The sequence below is a fragment of the Manacus candei genome, unplaced genomic scaffold (assembly GCF_025592945.1).
Source record: "Manacus candei isolate 608988 ecotype Guabito, Panama unplaced genomic scaffold, ASM2559294v1 h1tg000131l, whole genome shotgun sequence".
Lineage (NCBI taxonomy): Eukaryota > Metazoa > Chordata > Aves > Passeriformes > Pipridae > Manacus > Manacus candei.
In genome coordinates, this window is record NW_026138179.1 from 898,148 (window position 1) to 917,976 (window position 19,829).

The 19,829-nt window shown below is 49.5% G+C and overlaps 2 protein-coding genes across 4 annotated transcripts in view; one reads left to right on the forward strand and one right to left on the reverse strand.

Annotated features, from left to right (window-relative positions):
* Positions 1–4,604, reverse strand: part of TRADD (TNFRSF1A associated via death domain) — a 10,056-nt gene extending 5,452 nt beyond the window's left edge. Inside the window, exons 1-4 of one of the 2 annotated variants that reach the window (XM_051771246.1) lie at positions 4,570–4,604; positions 3,098–3,249; positions 2,243–2,520; positions 423–615 (exon numbers count right to left, since the gene is read on the reverse strand). In XM_051771246.1, the coding sequence (XP_051627206.1) occupies positions 423–615; positions 2,243–2,520; positions 3,098–3,239 (613 nt within the window). In that variant the 5' untranslated portion in view covers positions 3,240–3,249; positions 4,570–4,604. Of the gene's footprint in view, positions 1–422; positions 616–2,242; positions 2,521–3,097; positions 3,250–4,145; positions 4,341–4,569 lie in introns of those variants that run through there. The other variant, XM_051771245.1, reaches the window with a different exon arrangement.
* HSF4 (heat shock transcription factor 4) overlaps positions 3,071–19,829 on the forward strand; it is a 26,610-nt gene continuing 9,851 nt past the window's right edge. Inside the window, exons 1-8 of one of the 2 annotated variants that reach the window (XM_051771240.1) lie at positions 3,071–3,200; positions 7,193–7,338; positions 12,058–12,166; positions 13,210–13,337; positions 14,206–14,330; positions 16,569–16,644; positions 18,259–18,323; positions 19,679–19,775. In XM_051771240.1, coding sequence (XP_051627200.1) covers positions 12,136–12,166; positions 13,210–13,337; positions 14,206–14,330; positions 16,569–16,644; positions 18,259–18,323; positions 19,679–19,775 — 522 coding nt within the window. In that variant the 5' untranslated portion in view covers positions 3,071–3,200; positions 7,193–7,338; positions 12,058–12,135. Of the gene's footprint in view, positions 3,201–7,192; positions 7,339–7,922; positions 8,648–12,057; positions 12,167–13,209; positions 13,338–14,205; positions 14,331–16,568; positions 16,645–18,258; positions 18,324–19,678; positions 19,776–19,829 lie in introns of those variants that run through there. The other variant, XM_051771241.1, reaches the window with a different exon arrangement.

Here is a 19,829-nt window from a genome sequence, read left to right on the forward strand (position 1 = left end):
CAGCTGGTGTACTGCAAGGAGCCTGGACAAATCAGTCCTGTCTAAAAGCAGGGCTGAGGGTGTCCATAGTAATCTCCACAGTCTAATCCAACCTATGCTATTAACTCACCTCAGCCAGTGACATGGAGGAAGAGAAAAATATATTCTTCCTTTCAGTATCAATTTTAAAATGTGGGGAACCTGGAAGGGACACAGACTCTGAAGCATCTGGTTTTGTGCCACCCCAGAAAAGAAAACAGGTTGAGGCCTGATCTGAAGCACTATGACAATATTTTAGGACCATTATAATTCCTTCCTTATGGGATGCTGGGAAATCCTTGATTTATCTGAGGTAGACCCCCAGTGTGCAGTCATGCTAATCCTCCCTCAGGCTGTGAGGCAAGGAAGACCAAGGGTTCTCTTGGTTAGTTCTAACTACTCACCAAACTGCTGTCCCTGAAAGATGAAGGTGCCTGGTGGGGGAAGGGAGCTGCCTGGAGAAGGATAAGGCAGAGATGGGGACTTGAGAGGTGCACAGTCTTTTATAGCCACGTTGTTGGTGGTGCTCTGGTGGACAGTCAGGCCCTTGAGGTGTTCCTCCAGCTCCGTGAGCTCCTCATCGCGCAGGCGGTCAGGCTGCAATGCAGACACCGTCAGGGACTCCTGCCAGGGGCACCCTCTTGCAAAGCTCTGGGTACTTAGCTAGAAGGTGCAGCTTAAGATGATGGTGTCAAGAGGGGAGTGATGAGATAGCCACAGCATGAGCTGTAAGCCAGCTAAAGGAGACAGTCTGATGGGGCTCTGGCTGTTAATGTGTGAATTTGAGTCTGTAATGTGATATGACACAGACCATCTCCCCTCCTGGGTTTCTCCTGTGCAGTGCTTACAAGTTGCACAAAACTGCTTATTTTCAGCAGCCTTCTGCAAGAATTAGGGTGCACTATAGGCAGCAAGGCTCCTCCAAACTCCACGAGGGTCAGACCCACAGAACAGGGTGGCTCATGGCCACCAAAGCAGGCAGCTCCTGCTTCTGTCTCTGTCCCTCTGTTCCCTAAGGTTTGTTGTTCCTGGATCCTTGCCAAGCCAGTTTTTCTCACTAACCAAGGGAAAACTAGTCTGACCTCCAAAAAGCAGGTAATGGGGAAAGGAGTAAAGAAGGCAAAGCACATGGGAAGAGTCAAACCTGGTGAGTACTCTGACTCAGTCAGAGCTAACCACTAGTTCATCATGTGCAGCAGGTCCCAGCACTGCCCTCAGCTGCTGACAGCTGGGCCCCACTGCCATCTTTCTGACTGTGTCCTGTTAGGTGGGGTCAGACTGAGACAGACACTTTTGGGGAACTGAGAATAAGCCCACATCTTTTGTCCAGTCAGCTAGTTCAGCAGAGGGAGGGAGCAGCAAGCCAAAGCTGACAGGGTATGGGATAACACATGTTGTTTGGTCCAGGGATCAAAGGTTTGAGTCTCATTCTCTGCTTGCAGAGAAGCAACCTGGCAAAACTTGCTCGTGTGCTTATCTTCCTGAATACATGGTGACTACCTATTTCTCAGGACCTTCTAGAGGAGCCAGAGCTATAGTTCCAGATGGAAAAAAAGGAAGGTGATGAGTTTAATCATGTCAGGTGCCTTGCTTTTGTGGTGAGATGACACAATCTCACAGTTCTTGCAGGCAGGACTAGAGTGCCAGTGCCCAAGTGTGTGATGTGGGCTATGAGAGATGTTGCCCTCAGCAGGGCAGGCAGCTGTGCTGGCAGCAGGTGCTGTGTGTCCCCACTCTGTCACAGGGGGTTGGTGTGACATGCCCAGTGTTTGCACTCACACTCATTTCTAGGTGCAGTTGCTGCTCTGGGAGCAGGGGGTGGGTGTGAGAGGCAGGGCAGGAAGGTGCTGAGCAGTGCTGGTTCCACACAGGACCGCTGTCCTCTGTGCCCCCTCACAGCTGTACCAGGCACAGCTGTGCTCTCAGCTGCACCCTCTAGCATTCCTCATCTTAGTAGGGATAACACCATGCTGTTACACACAGCAGCCACAGGGATTCAGCAGGATCTCTGTAGGATGTTTTAGGGAATGCTACTGCCCTTCTGCAAAAGTGCAAGGCTCTTTTCTGGGGAAGGGCAGAGCTGTTTCTCCACATTACAGCTGAGAGCTAAAGGAAGAAGTTTGTCAACCCAACATGCTGCATCAGAACAATATCTGCAGCCACCTTCACGAGCCCTGTGCCACCACTCCTCATTGCTGCCTGCCCTCCCTCCCCTCCCATTCACCTTTTCTCTGTAGATGCACTCCAGGCAACGATCCTCATCCTTCAGCATGTTGTCAAGGTGCTCACTGCCAGTCTTCAGCTCCATTTCCAGAGGCACTGTGGTCATGGCCAAGGAGAGCTGGAGGTGATTCTGGAGGGCCTTCTGGAGCGCTCCGTCGCGGTAACTGCGCAGGAAGCGGCGGCAGTTCTCCTGCCGGCAGAACTTGAGCTGCACTATCAGCTGGGGGTGGCTGCAGTGCACCTTCAGCATGTCCACACCATTCATGCTGCCCGTGGAGTCTGGCAGGGAGAAGTGAGCAGAGTCACTATCCAGACATGAGACAGCCCACCCACCATTCCCATCCACCACCAAGCCTGCAATGGAGCAGCTTTTGAATTCTCTTTGTGACAAAGTTCTCTGGGATGAAAACCCTGCATGTGAAACCAAGAGGGAAGGATTAAGTTCTTGCTGCCACCATGGATCTCCATGAAGTATGGTGTCCAACTGAAGAGGTATGGAACTACATCCCAGGTAATTGTATCAACACTGTTTATTAGGGGAAGTTTTAAATTTGAGGTTCCATTTCCAGGGCTGAGATGGTTACATTAAATTGGTAGCACAGGAAAGTTTTACAGATGAAAGCTCAGTTCAGCTCAGTGCTCACTCAGTCTTCAGCCTTTCTTCCCCAGGCTGAACAGGTCCAACTCCCTCAGCCTCTCCTCACAGGGTGAACCTCTGCTGAACTTACTCTACTTTGTTGTCTTTCCTAAACAGTGAGGACAAGCTTTCCCTGCCCATGAGTGTGAGATCAGAGAAAGGCGTGGCACTGTGTGAAGAGAGGAGGCAGCACACCGAGAGATGAGAGAGAACAGATACCTGCTAATGCCAGCTTCAGTGCCCTGAACACACCGGGCTTCTCCTGGGAGCTCTCGTAGAGGGACGGCAGGACGACGGTCTTGCTCGTCGACTGGAGGAACAGGTAAGCACTGCCAATCCAGGGACTGGAGCTGCCTGCCATCTTCAGCACCCTACAAAATCACACAGCCAGCTGAGAGACCATAGGGAAAATGGCCTGATGCCAGGGGAGTGCTTACAGCAAACACTGAGCCACAAGCATGACGGAATTATGGGGATTTACCCTTATTTCTTAGAGCAGTGCTGATGTTGTTAAAGCAAGTGTAACCTTTGAGGAGTTTACTGTTACTCTGCAAAGCACAGCACAGTAGGGACATGGTGTCCCAAAACCAGCAGCTCACAAAGCTTTGCTTTCATTTTCCACTGGAGTCCATTCATTTCATAGTCCAAATATGCTACAAAGCAAAGAGTTTCAGTCCTCATGCCTCTGGCTGACCAGCCAAGCTGACAAACCCTGAAGATGCACAGTTGAGGTGCTCCAGGAGTCCTGGTTCTGGCACTTTCCCATGGACTGAAGCCCTGCTGCTGGCAGAGGCATTCTGCCTGAGGTCCCAGTCCCCTGGTTGTCTTCAGTAAAGGATATGTTACAGAGCCCAGAGCTCTTGCAGCAGAACAGTCTACACAAATAGGACAAGGGGTAATGGTTTTAAACTAAAAGATGGCAGATTTAGACTAGATATCAGGAAGAAATTTTTTACAATGAGGGTGGTGAAACACTGGCAAAGGTTGCCCAGAGGGGTAGTTGGTGCCCCATTCCTGAAAATATTCAAGGTCAGGTGTGACAGGGCTCTGAGCAACCTGGTCAAGTTGAAGATGTCCCTGCCCACCACGGAGGGGCTGGACTATGCCTTGGACGGTCCCTCCCAACCCCAACCATTCTGTGGTTCTGTGACTCGGGACTACTCCTCTGCTTTGCTTGTGCCCTTTGCTGTCGTGCCCCTGCAGTGTTATCCCAGCAGGTGAACTGTGCAGCCCCGTGAGCGCTGCCCCCCCAGTCCCCCCTCCGCACCCTCGTGCTGTCGGAACACCAGCCCCGGCTGACAGTCTCGTTTGTGCCCATGGTTGTTGCCCTTCTCGCCGACTCCCGGCAGGCTCGGGCGCTGCCGCTCCCTGCCCGCCCCGGCCTCGCGCCGCGGGCTGGCCCCGGGGAAGGCGCTGGAGCAGCGCTGCCCTCGGCGGTGCCGCCCGCGGGGCCCCGGTGCCCCGGGTGTGCCCCCGGTGTGCCCCGGGTGTGCCCCCGGTGTGCCCCGGGTGTGCCCCCGGGTGTGCCCCCGGTGTGCCCCGGGTGTGCCCCCGGTGTGCCCCTGGTGTGCCCCCGGTGTGCCCCCGGTGTGCCCCAGCCCCTCCGGCCCGGCCTGGCTCTGCCCGGCCCGGCGGAACCCGCCCGCCCCCGGCCCGGCCCGGCCCCGCCGCAGCCCCGGGCCCGGCGTTACCTCGTCCCGCCGCTCGGCCTCGGCCCCGGCACTTCCGCCCCAGCGGCACCGCCCGCCGGGCCCGGGCTGAGGGAGGGGAATGGCCCGGCCCGGGACAGCCGCGGCACCGCGCCGGCCCCTCAGCCTCCTGCTGGCCCGGCCGCCCTGCCGGTGTCCTCCCGCAGGGCCGCACACCCGGCCCCGGTGCTCGGCCTCTCGTGTGGGTGAGGGTGTGACACTGGTCGGAAATGCTGCGCTCCGGGGCCGCAGAGCCGCCCACGGCTGGGGCCGCGGGTCTGTCCCGGGCCGTCGGGTCGGAGGCGGGGGGTCCATGGGAGCCCTGCGGACACACGCGGGGCTGGGCCCGGCTGGCACCGCTCCGCTGCCCCCGCGGTGCTGCTGAGGAGAGCTCCGGCAGGCAGAGAGGATAGACCAGCTTCTCCCGAGTCCATGAGAGGGCCGGTGCCAAGCAAAGCAAGATTTGGGTCTGCATCACTGAACCTCAGGTCACAGCCTCCTGCCCAGGCTGCGTTCACCTTGCACAGGTGTCCTGTGAGCAGAGGGGTAACTGCAGCCCCCGGTCTGTCCCCAGCTGGCAAGAAGCTGGCATGGACCTGGGGCCGGATTTTGTGCAAGCTGCCATCGTCCCTCTGGCTTGGCAGTGATTTGTGCAAACTCCCTGGGGACCTAACTTCAAACAAAAGCAGGAAGCATTATAAAGGATTAAAAATACCTATGCATTTGATGCTATTTTACAATAGTAGTATTTTAACAATACAAACTTAATTTGTTTGCCAAAGGGAAAATGTGATTGAAATAGCTCTGGGAAGGGGTTAATCTAGGCTGGCTCTGCTGGGTGCTCTGGTTTACAAGCGTCAGAACAGCACCCACAGACCCTGTCAGGATCAGCAGGCCTGGCAGTGCCAGTGCTCCTGGAAGCCAGGCATCCCGTGGGGTGGGATAATGAGCACTTAGAGTTTTATCCTGTTGTTTCCCACTTGGGAAGTAAAGTTGGCCCAAGCCTGCTGTCCTCACTGGGGTGGGCTCTGAAGGGGGGCCCAGGCCAGCCTGCAGTGCTCAGAGACCATGAACCCTGTTTCTGGCTGACCCAATCCCATTCAGCTGCTTTAACACTATTAACTTTGCCCTTCTGCCTCCCTTCCTGTGCTCAGACCATACTCTTCAGCTTTTCCAAGCAACCACCACAGCTAAAAATGCACTCTTGCTGTCTAAGAGATTCAGGATCCTTCTTAATGGCTCCAAAGGCTTTAAAGAAATCATAAAATGAAAGGAACTGAACACGTGAGATCTCACGTGAGGCCTTTGCCTGTTTTGACATTTTGGCAAACCTGTATTAAAGTGAGTATTAAAAGCAGCTAAAAGTAGAAAAGCAGGGTCCGAGCAGTCAAGGTGATTGTCAGAGAAAATGCTGAGTTCCCAGGAAGGAAGCAGGACGGTGTCACTTGGCTGCTCGAGCCCTGCTGGGTGGAAGGGGGCTGATACGATGGCAGATAAGATAGTAGAGCTGTTGTGCTGCTCACACTCAGAATAACCAGTTATGCTTCAGAGCCTCATATTCTACAAAACTATGCAGTTGTGTTCCTCTCTGTGTTATGCTTTCTACCTCGCTGCTCCATACTTGCTTCATGGTTTTCTACTCTTTCCCTGCTTTGAGGATCTCTGGATGCACAGGTTTTCATTTCAGTGAGACCTGTGATGCTGAGATAATGCTGTGACTCTGAGACCTGGGGCTTCCAAAGCAAGAGGGAATGCCATGACTTTCAGAGAAAGAGTAAGAGACTTGGCCCATGCTCCAGTGCTGGTCTAGGAAGGGGAAGGTTTGCTTCTAAAAATCCCTTGTTTGGTCATGAGAAAGCTGAAAAAATATGTCATGGTGGTGGTTTTGTTTGTGCAGAAATCTCAAAGATGGATACAACGCATTTTTGAAGAGGAAGATGGATAAAAAAGGTCTGATGCTCTGAACCTCAGCCTTCTTTCCAGTTGGTTATTCTTCTGCATTGTAGTTCACAGGGAAGGTTGATCAAAATATACTTTTCCCTTTTTATATCAGATGTGTAAATGCAGTTTCTACAAACTGGAGTCACAGTTATAAAACGTTTTTATTTCCAAACTGTAACATCTCATCACAGGCAAGGACCACTGTCATTATGCTGCTGATTTCTACTCTAGGCCTTGTGTTGCACTATCAGTAAAAAATGGATATGTGGGGCTGTTTTCTGTTCAGAGCTTCTGCTTGCAAAGAGGTTTTTTCCCCCACAGTTTGAGAAATCTGTCTCAGCTTTTTGAATACCAGTGCAGCAGTACTAGAAAATTCCCTTGCATTTTTATTACTCAGGGTAGCAAAACCTCACTGTAGGAAAAAAGGCCTTTTTTGCCCCCAAAGCTTTGATCTGGCATCTTTAACTCTTGAAAAGTGTCACTTAGGTTCTTAGGATTGATCAAAGAAAACTGTGTAAAACAACTGGCCAACAGATTTTCCTTGGTTTTTGTGTTCAAATTCGAAATTGGGCGAAATTTCAAGTTTGAATTTTTTTTTTACCTCCTCTGTGGTCCGGCTGCATTGGTTTGATTTGTTAAATAGATCCTAATGTGTGTCTGTGTCTCTTCTGTTTGTCTGCTGCAGTTCCAAAGCTGTGGAGCTGCATCCCAGAAGAACTCCTTGTGCAAACCTTCTGTTCTCTTCTGGAGGTGGATGCCCAGTGCCCCGGGGTGCAGACCATGGGCTGCAGCTGATCCTCCCCACTCTGGTGGCCCCTGCACAGAGCTCAGGTGAGAGCAGTGGGTTTCCATATCCCAGCATCTTTGCAGGAAGAACCAGGTCATTGTTTCCAGTGCACATCAAACCACACACCACTCTGCTATGACATTACTGACACTGTGACTTCTCTGTGTGATGATGTTATCTTGCATGACTGACACCTGCTTATATAATAGAGAAATTCGTGTTTATGCTGAGTTCTTTCAGTTGCTGCTGAGGACTCAGGCTCTAGGGGAAATGTTCCATTCTTAGATACCTTGTTCCAAGTTGCCTTTTGAAAATGGCAAAGAAAAGTTACTGAATTGTTATCCTTATCCTGTATCTTACTTATCTAATGGGTCCTTCTGGTGACTGATTCTTCTCACCTCCTGACTCCTTTGGTGTTTGGTCTTAAGGAACTCTGCAGGCTTCAGGTGAGAACTCTCTTTCATTTTTTTGCAGGAATGTCAAGCTTAGCCTTTGCAGGTTTTTGCTAAGGACCTCAGGAAAATTTAATTTTGATTTTACATGTTATTATGTTATTTGAAGAGCAGTTTCTGAGTAGAAATGATCCTGGCATTAAGCTACACTGCGAGCATGTATTTAGAGCTACCTAAAGCATTTATATTGATAATAAAAGCATATTAGATTCTATATGTAGCTGTTTTTAGCACCCTCTCTTCTCACCCAAGAGACAGATAATTTCTCTTGACAAATAATATGGGATCTGTGGCCAAACCAGCTTAAAATTTTGACAGCCCTGAGGCCTGGCCAGCCCTTGTTCATCCATGCCAGCCAAAGCTTAGGACAGGAAAATTCCAAAATAACAATCCAGATGCCTTCACAAACCTGGCCCTGCCATGCCTGGGCATCCCTCGGGCCCTGGGCAGGTGGGTTCCCTGCGGTGACTTTGCTCCCCTGCCAGCAGAAGGTGCCCAGCACGTGCCCCCTTTGCATGACGCTGCGTGTTTATTCACCGCGCCGAGATCGGCTGCAGTGCACTTTCATTCTCTGCTTTGTTCTCTGGGCTGGTGATGCCATCGCTTTGTGCTGAGTTTTTAAGAGTGCGAGCAGCACTGCTGATGTGACTCCCTGGACGCCTACTTTCCACTGGCCTGGGATAAAATTGGGTGGCTCGGTCCGTGCGGGAGCAGGCGCGTGCGGGGAGGCAGGCGCGCCACAGCCATGGGGTTAGTGGGGCTGGGGCACTGAGGAGCTATGCAGGATTCCCCCAGCTCTCTGGTGATGGATGGGTACTCCAGCAATGTCCCAGCCTTCCTAACGAAACTCTGGACGCTGGTGGAAGATCCTGAAACAAACCATCTCATCTGCTGGAGTTCTGTGAGTACAGGGAATATGGGGTGTCACTGGCGCCTGCAGCACCAGGGAGAGCCCAAGCAGTACCTGGCCCAGCAGTGCCTGGCCCAGCAGCTGCCCCTTGCTGTGCAGATGCTGCCCAGCTCACTGGGAGAGTGCAGGGCAGTTCATTTAGGGCCCTTTTAGCTATACTTGCTATTATTTGCCTGCAATATTGTGACTTTTTTTTATTTCAAAGGGACAACAGTTTTGGGAGTGTTTTAATAATAATATTTACACACTTCACTTGAAACATTTTAAAAGGTGTCCAATATTTTCATTCTAAAAATTCCAGACTCTTCGAGAGAGAGGTTTTTCACCTTGTTTGAATCTGCTGCTCCCTAAAATTTTCTAGAGAAGGTGCAAAGACCTTAAAAAACTTTAATGCTGTTTGTATTATTTCACGTGTGTTTCTTAGCAACCTTTCACAAATGTCTTGGGAGAAGGCAGCAGTAAATAGTATTCAGATCTCAGACTCAAACCTAGAGCTTAAACAGATCTCAGACTGGCACCCTAAATCACTCATTTTGTAAGTGCATTACTTGATTTTTCAATGAGTCTGTGTGATGGTCGTGGTGACGTGTGTATATATTGTCTGTACAGCTTCATAGGGATAGATTGCTTTGCTTTGGCTTCTTATATGTCACTGAGGCATTACTATGCTAAGTGTAATCAGAGAATTAAAATGATTTATTTGTTTCCTTCAGACAGCACTTTGATATCACCACATTGTGCTTTTGACCTGGCTGAGACTTGCTGCAAATAACATGATTTGTTTTCAGTATGGAGTTATCAGATGAGCTGTGTGCATAAACTTGTTCTCCAATGTGAAGAATCTATAACAAAATCAGATGAAAAGGGGAGGGGCAAAAAAAGGTCTAAAGCAGCCTTTCTGTCCTGTGTTTGTGTCCAGTAGACTTTTCACTCAAAACTTGAGATAGGATTTGAGCTGCATTGTTGTCTGTGCTTTGATGCTGGTATTACATGGTCATACCTCTGAGAACCACCAAGTTTTGGTATGGTGTGTTTTAAATAAGGATTTTCAAACTAGGAATGATTTTCTAACCTGTACAAATAATCCCCTCTGTTACACTTAGAACATTGTTATTTTTGACTGACCACCACCATGCCCTGCTTTCCTGCAATCTAACATAGGCTACAACTTCATTCTTGGAGGTTTTGGTAAGGCTCTTAGATGTTTAAACTTCCCATTGTTTCAGGTTCCCATGTTTCCCATATCTTCTATACATCAGTGATGTTGGAGCTGAGAGATTGTGTGCATGCCTAAGATTTCTGGATGTAATCAGAACTTGTAGAAAATAGGACTTATAAGACCTATGAACTGTTTCTTAGCGTGAAGAAGAGATGGAGAGGAAATGTAGCAATGGTTTATATGCACACTAAAGGCTGTTAGGTGGAAAGGAAAAGTCTGCTCTCTGTGTCTGTGGTAGATAGGACAAGAAGTAATTCAATTAACTCTTTAAATGGAAGATGCAGTTAGGAAGAACTCCTGGCAAATTCCTGGAGTAGCACTTGTCTGGTTAGAGCACCGGGTGTCTGTCATGGTGAGACTGTCAAAAGCAGTTGATAAGTGTCTGCCACGATTGTCATGCTGCAGAGTCAGTTTTGCTTTGGGCAGAGAAGACTTTCAAAGGTTCTCCCACCTTGTGTAAGACAGACAAGGCCCAGCTGCTGTGTGAGAACAAGCTGGCACACAGTTCACAAGTTCGTTGTGAACACACAGTAACTCTGAAGTCTCTTTGCTGTAGGAACCTTTTTGGATGTGCCAGCTTCTGAGAACACTGTGGCCCTGAATTCACAGGAATGACCTCTCAAGAGAGGCCATAATGGGATGCTGAGGTACTGAAAACCCTTGTGCTCTTCATTTTCCATCAGTGGATCCAGCTGGGATGCACAGCTGTATCCTTAACCAACCTTTGGTCCTGCTGCGGGGGGTAAGGAATGACAGGAGAGACACTCAGAATGGTCCAGTGGCACTGCTGAGGCACAGTCATGGTCGGTGTTTGCAGCAGGGAACAGGGACCAAGAAGTGCAGCTGACCCAAAGTGGTGTGTGGGGGGATGTTAATTGTCAGAGCTGCCAAATGAGCCCGAGCACAGGGGGAACTGGCACCATCTGGGGATGGAAATGGAGCGGCAGCCAGTCGGGCAGCAGGGTTTGCCAGCTGGCTGTTTCCTGGTGGCATGGGCAGGTTGCAGGCACTCACCAGCCCTTCTTCAGTCACCGAGCTTTCTCTTGGCCTTGACTCCCTGTTTAGAAGTTTCCAGGCTGCCCTGAGTTCACCTGTGCAGCTACAGACCCTGTAGTGGGGGTGTGGTGGGACCCACACACCACAGATATCCTCTTCCTGCACACAGAGCCTGAGGGCTCTGATTCAACACTGTCCTCTGTCACAGCCCAGCCCTTTGTGAGAGATCCCCCCGAGCTGACACACCAATGACTGCTGGTACTGACACAGAACTCAGCAGGAGGATGACTCTGGGGTGCTGGGCTCAGACTCCTCCCTGCCAACACTGTGCAGACCTTGGTGTCTTTAGGTAGCTGTCCCTCAAAACTCAGCTGAGCTGGGAGGTCCCTCATATCTGCTGATGTCTTTGCACTGACAGAGCTGGCAGCAGGTAGAAGGCCAGGCAGGGAAAGCACATGGCCTGCAGTGTGTCTCTGACAGCACTCCCAGGCAGTTTGCCTTGGTTTGCAGTCACAGATCTTTGCAGTGCAGCCCCAGACACGGATCCTTTGTCTGGTTAACGTGTGTTGCTAGTTTGGATGGCAAAGCATGACTGTCAGCTTTTTGTTGGTTGCCCTTGTGGCTGTGTACTTTTAAAAATAATCAAGAAAAGGTGCACAGAGCTTCTGGATTCGTGTGGTGTCTTCAGAGACGATTTGTTTCTTGCCTTGCTGTGTTTCCTGTGCCGTGTCTCCAAGCAGTGCTCCCACTGGGACTGCTGTGCTCTGCAGCAGATGGGTTGGAGTTAGAGCTGAACAAGCAGATTGAGGAGTTATAATGGCAATTCCTACTTTCCAGGCCTTTTTAAGATTCCAGAGTCTTTCTGTGAGGTCCACACAAGGGGGGATGATCACAGACTCCCACCTATTTGGACACAAGTCAGTGGTTTCTTTCTCACATCCACATCTCACAACTTAGCACTGGCAGAGCTTGGTGGGAACAGGTCAAACCTGCAGCTGTAGAGGACTGAGCAGAACTGTACCAGAACTGAAAGGAGCACCTCTGTCACCGAGGGCTGTTGTCACTCTTCTTAGCTTCCAGGTGACAACTCAGAGAGAATGACTCCCCTGCTGTAGGACTCCTCCTGGGCCCCTCTCGTGGTCAGGGCTGCTGCTCTGACTTTGCCTTTTCCTTGTCTCCTTTGCAGAATGGCACCAGCTTCCACGTGTTCGACCAAGGACGCTTTGCCAAGGAGGTGCTGCCCAAGTACTTCAAGCACAACAACATGGCCAGCTTTGTGCGGCAGCTGAACATGTGTGAGTGCCAAGGGGCCCTGCAGGCAGGGGGGAGCACAGGAGCTGTGGGTGGGGCAGGAGACATGGGAGAGAGCTGTGGAGGGAGAGCTGAGGTCTCACTGACCTTGAATTCCAGCATGAAATTTCTGTTAGATTACATTTTAAGATCTGAGCTAAGAACTTTCAGCCATCAGGTGTTCTACTTCTCTTGCATCAATTTGATGACCTATTATTATTTATTTTTCACTTTATTCTATATGGGGCTTTTCCAGTAGCCTGATACTGTGACACCTCCCCAAGGAACTGCTGCTTTTGAGGGTTGTGTGCCCAGAGCTTTTCCATTTCTTCAGCTGTATCCCTGAACTAATAATGGACAACACTTCTCCCTGCAAACCTGGCCTTGCTGATCAGACATTTTCACCCCTTAAAGGAGTTTTAGGTAGTTTTCAGCCACTTCTACACCATGATTGTATTACACACAGCTATTTTCTGGTAGTTCTTGGAATTTTTTCAATGAGTCATTTACAAAGCTCCTCAGTCAAGTTTTAGCTTTGCTATTTCACTGTGCAGTAGCATTATTGTAAATTTTAGGCCAGTCCTTAGATACAGTTTAGAAACCTTTCCAGGATTTCAGAGAAATACTCAAAGCAGATTTCCAAATGTGCATGTGACTCTTTTTTCCTGAAGTGGCACCCAGTGATGGGCTGTGCCTTTGAAAAACCTTCTGAATCCCTTTGGCTTGCAAATTGAACTGGAAATTCCCTAAAAGCTGGCATTTTGGCTCCTGGTTGACCAAGGTGCCCATGGTGGCAAGGTTTTTGTGGCATGGGCTGTCAGCAGGGGTGGCTGTCAGCAGTGGGATGCACAGGGCTCTCCCTCATTTGGGGTTCTTGTGGACATGGCCCCAAAACGTGCCCAGCTGTGGCGAGGGGCACGACTGTGCCCTGAGCACCAGCAGCTCAAGAAGTGTGGAGAGTGACCAGAAATGCCCTCAGAAGCCATGGGTGTGGGAGGCAGAGGGAGCCCCAGGCCTGGTGACCCTTCAGCCTGTCCTCTCTGTGCAGATGGCTTCAGGAAGGTGGTGAACATCGAGCAGGGGGGGCTCGTCAAGCCCGAGCGGGACGACACCGAGTTCCAGCACCTCTGCTTCCTGCAGGGCCACGAGCACCTCCTGGAGCACATCAAGAGGAAGGTGAGGGGTGCTGGGTGGGCAGGGGGAATGTGCTCCTGCTCAGTGGGACTCAGGATCACCCTGTGCTCTTGTTCCTGCCCTCTCCACATACATGTGCAGCTGGGGCAGGGGTTCTTGGTGTGCAGGGCTTGGCTTTCAGCAGAGTTTTGTCTGTGTTTTTTTGCTCTGTTGCTCAGTATCACAAGACTTTCACATAGTGCTGCATGGCCAGGCTTACTTCCCACCCCTCTGCCTTTGAATTGTTACCCACTTTCCTAGAGAAATACAGCATAACTCCTTCATGGACCCCAACAGCCATCTCCTTTTCTTACAGAAGAGAGAGCCTACTCCTGCCCTCTGTTTTCTGTCTTTTAACCTGTTATAAATGCTCCAAAAGGGCTGTTCTCTTACTGAATTAGCATAGGAACTTCAGGAAAGAGACTTCAGCAAAAGCCTTTAGTTTAATATGTCAGTTTGAAGCATTACCTCAGACTCATCCCTGCAAAACACGAGGCTGGATTGGGTATCTCTGTAGAATAAAAAGATTAAATCAAACAGTCTAGTTCAGTTCCTCCCTGGTCCTCAAAATACTTTTGTTTTCCCCCCAGGCTGATTTGAAATAGATCCCCACTCTGGCAGGGAATGTTCTTCTGCCAGCAGATGTTCTGTATGAATAGATTTGTCCTGCACTTTGCTCTATTTTATCCTTTTGGCCCCTGCACTAGTACTGTGAGGACAGCTCAGACTCTTGTGCACGTTGCCTGTCCTCGTACTTCAGCCCAGTGGAGCCCAACTGGTGACAGTCCTGCCCCTGAGCCACCACAGGGCTCTGTCTGTCCATAGCCCTTCTTGCACCAGTAAAATCCCCCTGTGATCTTTTCTCCCTCAGGTGTCAGTAGTGAAAAGTGAGGAGACCAAGATGCGGCAGGAGGACCTCAGCAGGTTGCTATACGAGGTACAGATACTGAGGAGTCAGCAGGAGAACATGGAGTGTCAAGTGCAGGACATGAAGCAGTGAGTTGAATCCTCCTCAGGCTGCTCCTTACGGGCATTTGCTTCTCTGGAGTTGTGGATTGTGGGGACTGGTTGGCAGGAGGAGCCTTACACACCTCCCTGCCAGGGAGCAGTGGTGAGCCAGGGGCTGATCACAGGGCCTGGATCTGTTCAGACAGCAACATGGAGAATTTCTATGCACACCTGATCTACAAAATATGAATTAGTGCTCAGCCTCTCTGTCTTTATGTTTTCCCTTTACAGACAAGGAGGGCACCAAGGAGGTCATGTAGGAAATATGTGTATAACCTGGGGACTTAAATCAGATGACTATTTCCTCGAGATAGAAAGGATGGTAAAGATGTAACTCTCTCACATGTAGAAGAGTCCTTGGCAGAGATGTGGTGGACTCCATTCCAGCTACTAAAAAAATAAAAGTATAACTCTCTGCTATCCTCCACTTCCAACATTTATCTGCTTTACTGACCTAAAAAATATAGTACCTTATAATATATAATACAAGAACTGCTGTAGTGTTTAGTCTGTGGACTCATCTCTGAAGATTGTGTCTTCTGCCACGGCCAGAATTGTTGTGTAAGAGCAAACCAAGCAGATGCAATGCTTCCTGCATGTGGCTCCCAGACCTCCTGCTGTCTGAGACTCTGGGATCTTCTGAGTCAGACATGGTCACTAGAAGCTTAGTAAATGGATAAGGTTTTATAAATCATGTATTTGAAGAGGTTTTTATTTGCCTCCAGATTTTATTAATCTTTGCAGAGATCTTTGTTTAAGAAGCACTTGAATAATCAAAAAGACCCAAACCCTTTCCCTTATAATGAGAACTGATGTTCATACTGCACGAGATTCATTCCAGCTCAGCACCTTATGTGCAATGGATAAATATTTTTATCCTACATAATTTTTTAATAACTCCCACACTTAGCACATGCATGAGCTGGCACTGTGAAATCCAGGTACAGTGGCAATGAGTTTGTGGGCTTGAATTTGTTTTAATTTTTAAGGAATTCCAGTATCATTTATTTGGCCTTGATTTTAATTTATTCTCCCTTCTTATTTGCTTGCTCCCTCCATCTGGCAAAAGGCAAAACTGCATTCAAATAATGAGAAGAATACAATTTTTATAAACTATGACAGAGGAGAAGTCCCAGGCTGAAAGCATGTTAAGGAATTTACCCTGGCGAAGAAGCATTAGTTCATAACTCCAGTACGAGCTGTCAGACTAAGGAATGCTGCTTTGCTGGAAATCCTGTCAGTGCCAGCACTGAAAGTTCACTGCAGGGGTTCTGGCTGTACAAGCTGCTCTGCTGTGCTCTTTCTAGCCCCGGACCTTATCTTCCCAGTTCTAGCATCCACACTGGAAAGACTCAAAAGCAAAAGGATTTATTGGTTTCACCTGTACGATGGGTTTTGCTGGCCTGGCAGTTTTGCTACATCCATATACTCTGGAGATAAATTGACTGGCAAAACCCTTTGCAGCGTGGACTTGGCTGGCAGCCAGTTTGGAGGCAGCACAGTAAATAAATTCTGCATCTCCCCATCCCACTTACTGGGGCTGGCTGTTAAAGGAGGCCTGTAAGCTCCCCTCTGTGCTGCTTCATTTGCAGACAGAAAACAAGTTCTCTCTGTGCAGTGTGAGCACAGGTCTGTGCTGGGTTAAATGAGTCACTCCCACTAATCAAACCATTACAGTCCTCTTGGTTCAAGGCTCTGAGGGGCAGAAGCATCTCTTTAGCTGCTGCTCCAGTCACTCCAAACGTGCCTTTATAGCCCCATGTGTAGGAGGTTTCAGCAGGGAGAATACACAGGGTCTCTCTATCCATAGGATCTCGTTGTCTTTGGGAGCAGTGGGGCAGTTGTAGAGAGGTTGGACTTTCTTGGCTCCTGTGGAAGGATAGTCTTGGTGATCCGAATCATTCACAGTCACAAATCAGGCCTTGCTGAAATTCCTAGTTTGACCCAAATGTTCCACAAAAACTAAATGCACGTGTTCTTTGTTACCTTCCCCTATAAAAGTTGGCATTTCCTTGTTTGTTTTTCCTCCATGCTTTGGTCTATAGTTCTTTTGAGGTCAAAGAAGAACAAGGAAGGCAATTGTGTGACCCTGTTTGGGACACCTGACAAGAGCCAAGCACAACAGGAGCCCCAGAGTGAGGCAGACTTTGCACAGATGGGTCATGGCAGCACCGTGGGCTGTTGGGACGTTTCTGTGCTCACAGAAAGTTTCTGTTTCCCTTCCAGGCAAAACGAAGTCCTTTGGCGGGAGGTTGTTTCTCTCCGGCAGAACCACTCCCAGCAACAGAAAGTGATCAACAAGGTAGTGGTGACAGAGACCCCAGCCCCTCCTGTCCTGCCTGCCCCACATCTCCTCTGATGCTTTTCTCCTGTCCTGCCTGCCCCACATCTCCTCTGATGCTTTTCTCCTGTCCTGCCTGCCCCACATCTCCTCTGATGCTTTTCTCCTGTCCTGCCTGCCCCACATCTCCTCTGATGCTTTTCTCCTGTCCTGCCTGCCCCACATCTCCTCTGATGCTTTTCTCCTGTCCTGCCTGCCCCACGTCTCCTCTGATGCTTTTCTCCTGCCCCATAATCTCCACGCTCTGATATCGCAGTGTATTGGTTTTCCCTCTCTTTCAAGCTGTGTTATGCTTTTATGTGTCCTGTGGAAAGTGGTCATTAACAAAGCATAGACTCTGCCCTAGAGCAAAAGATTTTCATTTCCCTGTCAGTCCTTGCTGTGGTATTAGAAACCCCTTTTATGTTGAAGTCCTGAGCAAGAGAGCACAGCTGTCACTGATTGCCCTATGTTAGCTGTGTTCTGGTTGTACCAATGCCTTTGAGCTTCCCAAATCTTTCCTCTTTCCTTTGTGCAAGGCAGAAGCCCCCCTCCTGCCAGCACAAAGCTGCAGGTGGCACGTTGGCCAGCCATTCCCCCACTGGGACTATTACATTTTCTGGTGTGACAGGTATAGTCAAGGAATTACTGTACAACCTTTTAGATTGTGGAGCCATCTCCCTTAAAATCTGGCATGACCAGTATAGAAAAGGCCTGTCCAGTGATTCCTGGATGGTGCTGACATGACTGAGCACGTCACATTTCCCAGGGCCCGAGAGCCATGTTCTGACCCTCACGTGGCATCACTGAGTCACAGGACTGGACAGAAATGCACGAGGCTATCAAAGCCTTCCTCCAGCTCTGAGGCTGGACCAGCCACACAGCTCATTGTAGAGAGGCTTTTATGCAACTCTATTTTGTTATATTGAGCAGTGAGTAAGAGCCAGCTGTGATATATAATAATAATGCTCTCTTTGTTTGGAGGTCAAAGCAGAGCATTAAGTTCAAGCTGACCTGGGAATATGTTGCTAAGTGATTCCTCTACAAAGCCATTCTGCATCCTTTTTAGTGTTCTGTTTTCACAGGAGTGAAAAACTCAACTGAAAGAGCTCAGACCTCCATGCAGGGTCTCCCCTCTCGAGCTGCTTCTTTCACGTGCCAGAGCTTTGTCAGACTTTACAGCACCTCTTATAAACATCTCTGAAGACTTTAACAGAGTCCAAGTCTAATTCAGGCCTAGGAATGTTTGCATGTGCACTTCACAGGCGTATTCCCAGGTGTGATAGGACCATCTGGAGTTCTGCATGCACAGAAAGGGTGAGAGAAAGCCCTGAGCACATGGATCCAGCAGCCTTTGCACAAAGCAGGCACTGGGCTGTGTCCCTTGACAGCCAGGCAGGCTGTTTGAGTCCTTGGACAGGTTATTTCTGCTTCAGGCTCCAGTGTCTCGTGCAATTTGGCTCCTGTATCTCATGGCTGCTCCCAGCTTTGGGGTGCTGCTGGGAGGGAGGGACGTGTGAGACAAGAATGGCTGCGGGAGCAGGGAGTGCTGAATCACTCTGCTGATTAACACCGGATTTTGATCTCTCCTGACAGCTGATTCAGTTTCTGTTTGGCCAGCTGCAATCCAGCCCCAGCAGCACTGGGATAAAGAGGAAGCTGTAAGTACCCTTGTGTGGGTGCATAATGTGCCCCTCGCTAAAAGCACAAGCTCAGCTCGCCCGGGCAGGCGGTCACCGGACCAGGGCTCCATGGGATGGGCAGTGAAAGGGCTGAACTGCCGAGTCAGACCTGCTGACAGGCCCCATTCACTGCTCTTTAGAGAAGCACCGTGTCAGCTCATGACCTTTATCTGGGGAACACAGAGCGTGAGGGGAGATGGGAACGCTAGCTAGTGGGAGACTAAAGGGCAGGACCCTGCTGCTGGTCCTACACGTTCCAGTTTTGCCACTTGACATCAGTAGGAGCAGGGCTGGGCCCAGCCAGCCCATGGACACCTTTGGTTTGACCCACAGTCACTGAATGTGGTGTGTATCCAACACAGGTTTGGTGGCATGGAACCAACAGAGAGGAAGGTGGGGAAAAATTTTAGCCAAGGGGTGTCTTTAGATAAGCTCTTCCAGGTAGGTGAGTAGAGGAGCTTGAATTAGGAAGCTTAGTGCCTTCTAGGAAAGCAGCCATGCCTTTGGTGCTTGTGGAGAAAAGGAATTTTCTAGGCAGTTTTATAGGGTCATTACAGCAGTGGCAATAGTGGGTGTATAGCAAAATATCCCAGTTCCCTGCTTCTCTGGGACTGTATCACAAAACCAAGCTCTGCCACCCAGGATGTTTCATGATGGAAAAGCAGTGCCATTTTGAGGCTCCTTCATATTTTTTTCTTGATTTCAGTCAAAAAAACAGACATTCCCACTACAGGACCAGCCCACAGATCTGTTGCTTCTTGTTAATGACCATCTCTAGAGGCCTAGTCAGTCACTTTTTGAAAGCCCATATGCAATGAGTTCAGGCTGTGCTCTGCTTTGTGTCTTCCTCTGCTTTATGACTTACCTAGTGGGTGGCACAGGTTCCTCTTATGAAGTGCTGTGTATGGGGATGCAGTTTTGCCAGAGAGGCTCTGAGTGTGAGGGAGCTGTAAGAAGGAATACAGATTCCCAGTATTGCACTAATCATGTCAGCATAACTACCTCCAGTAAAACAAGCTGAGGATCCAGCCTAGAGCTTGAAATCACTAGCAACTAGGAGTATGAACTGAATTTGTTATTTTACTGGCATCTTTCAAATAAGATCCAGAAAATCTGCACCATCCCTTCTCTATATGGTAGTGTTCTTTTTTAATGGTGACCTCCTACAAAACTTTTCCCTTTCTTGTCCATAACACTGGACAAGAAAGACCCTCACAGCTGAGGAAAGACAGAGCACCCAGGGGAAAAGGGCCCTTGGCTGAGAGACATTTCTTGCATGAGCAACCAGGAGCCAGTCAGTACGTGCTGGAAAACAAACCTGTTTCTCTTCACAGACCTCTGATGCTTGACAATGGGATCTCAACTCCCCCAGTGTCCAAGTTCAGACACTTGTCTGCAGACCCCCTGCACGACCCCTATTTCATACAGTCGGTAGGTTGGCACTGGCCCCTGAGCTCGGGGGGGTTGCTGTGGCCAGGGGAAAAA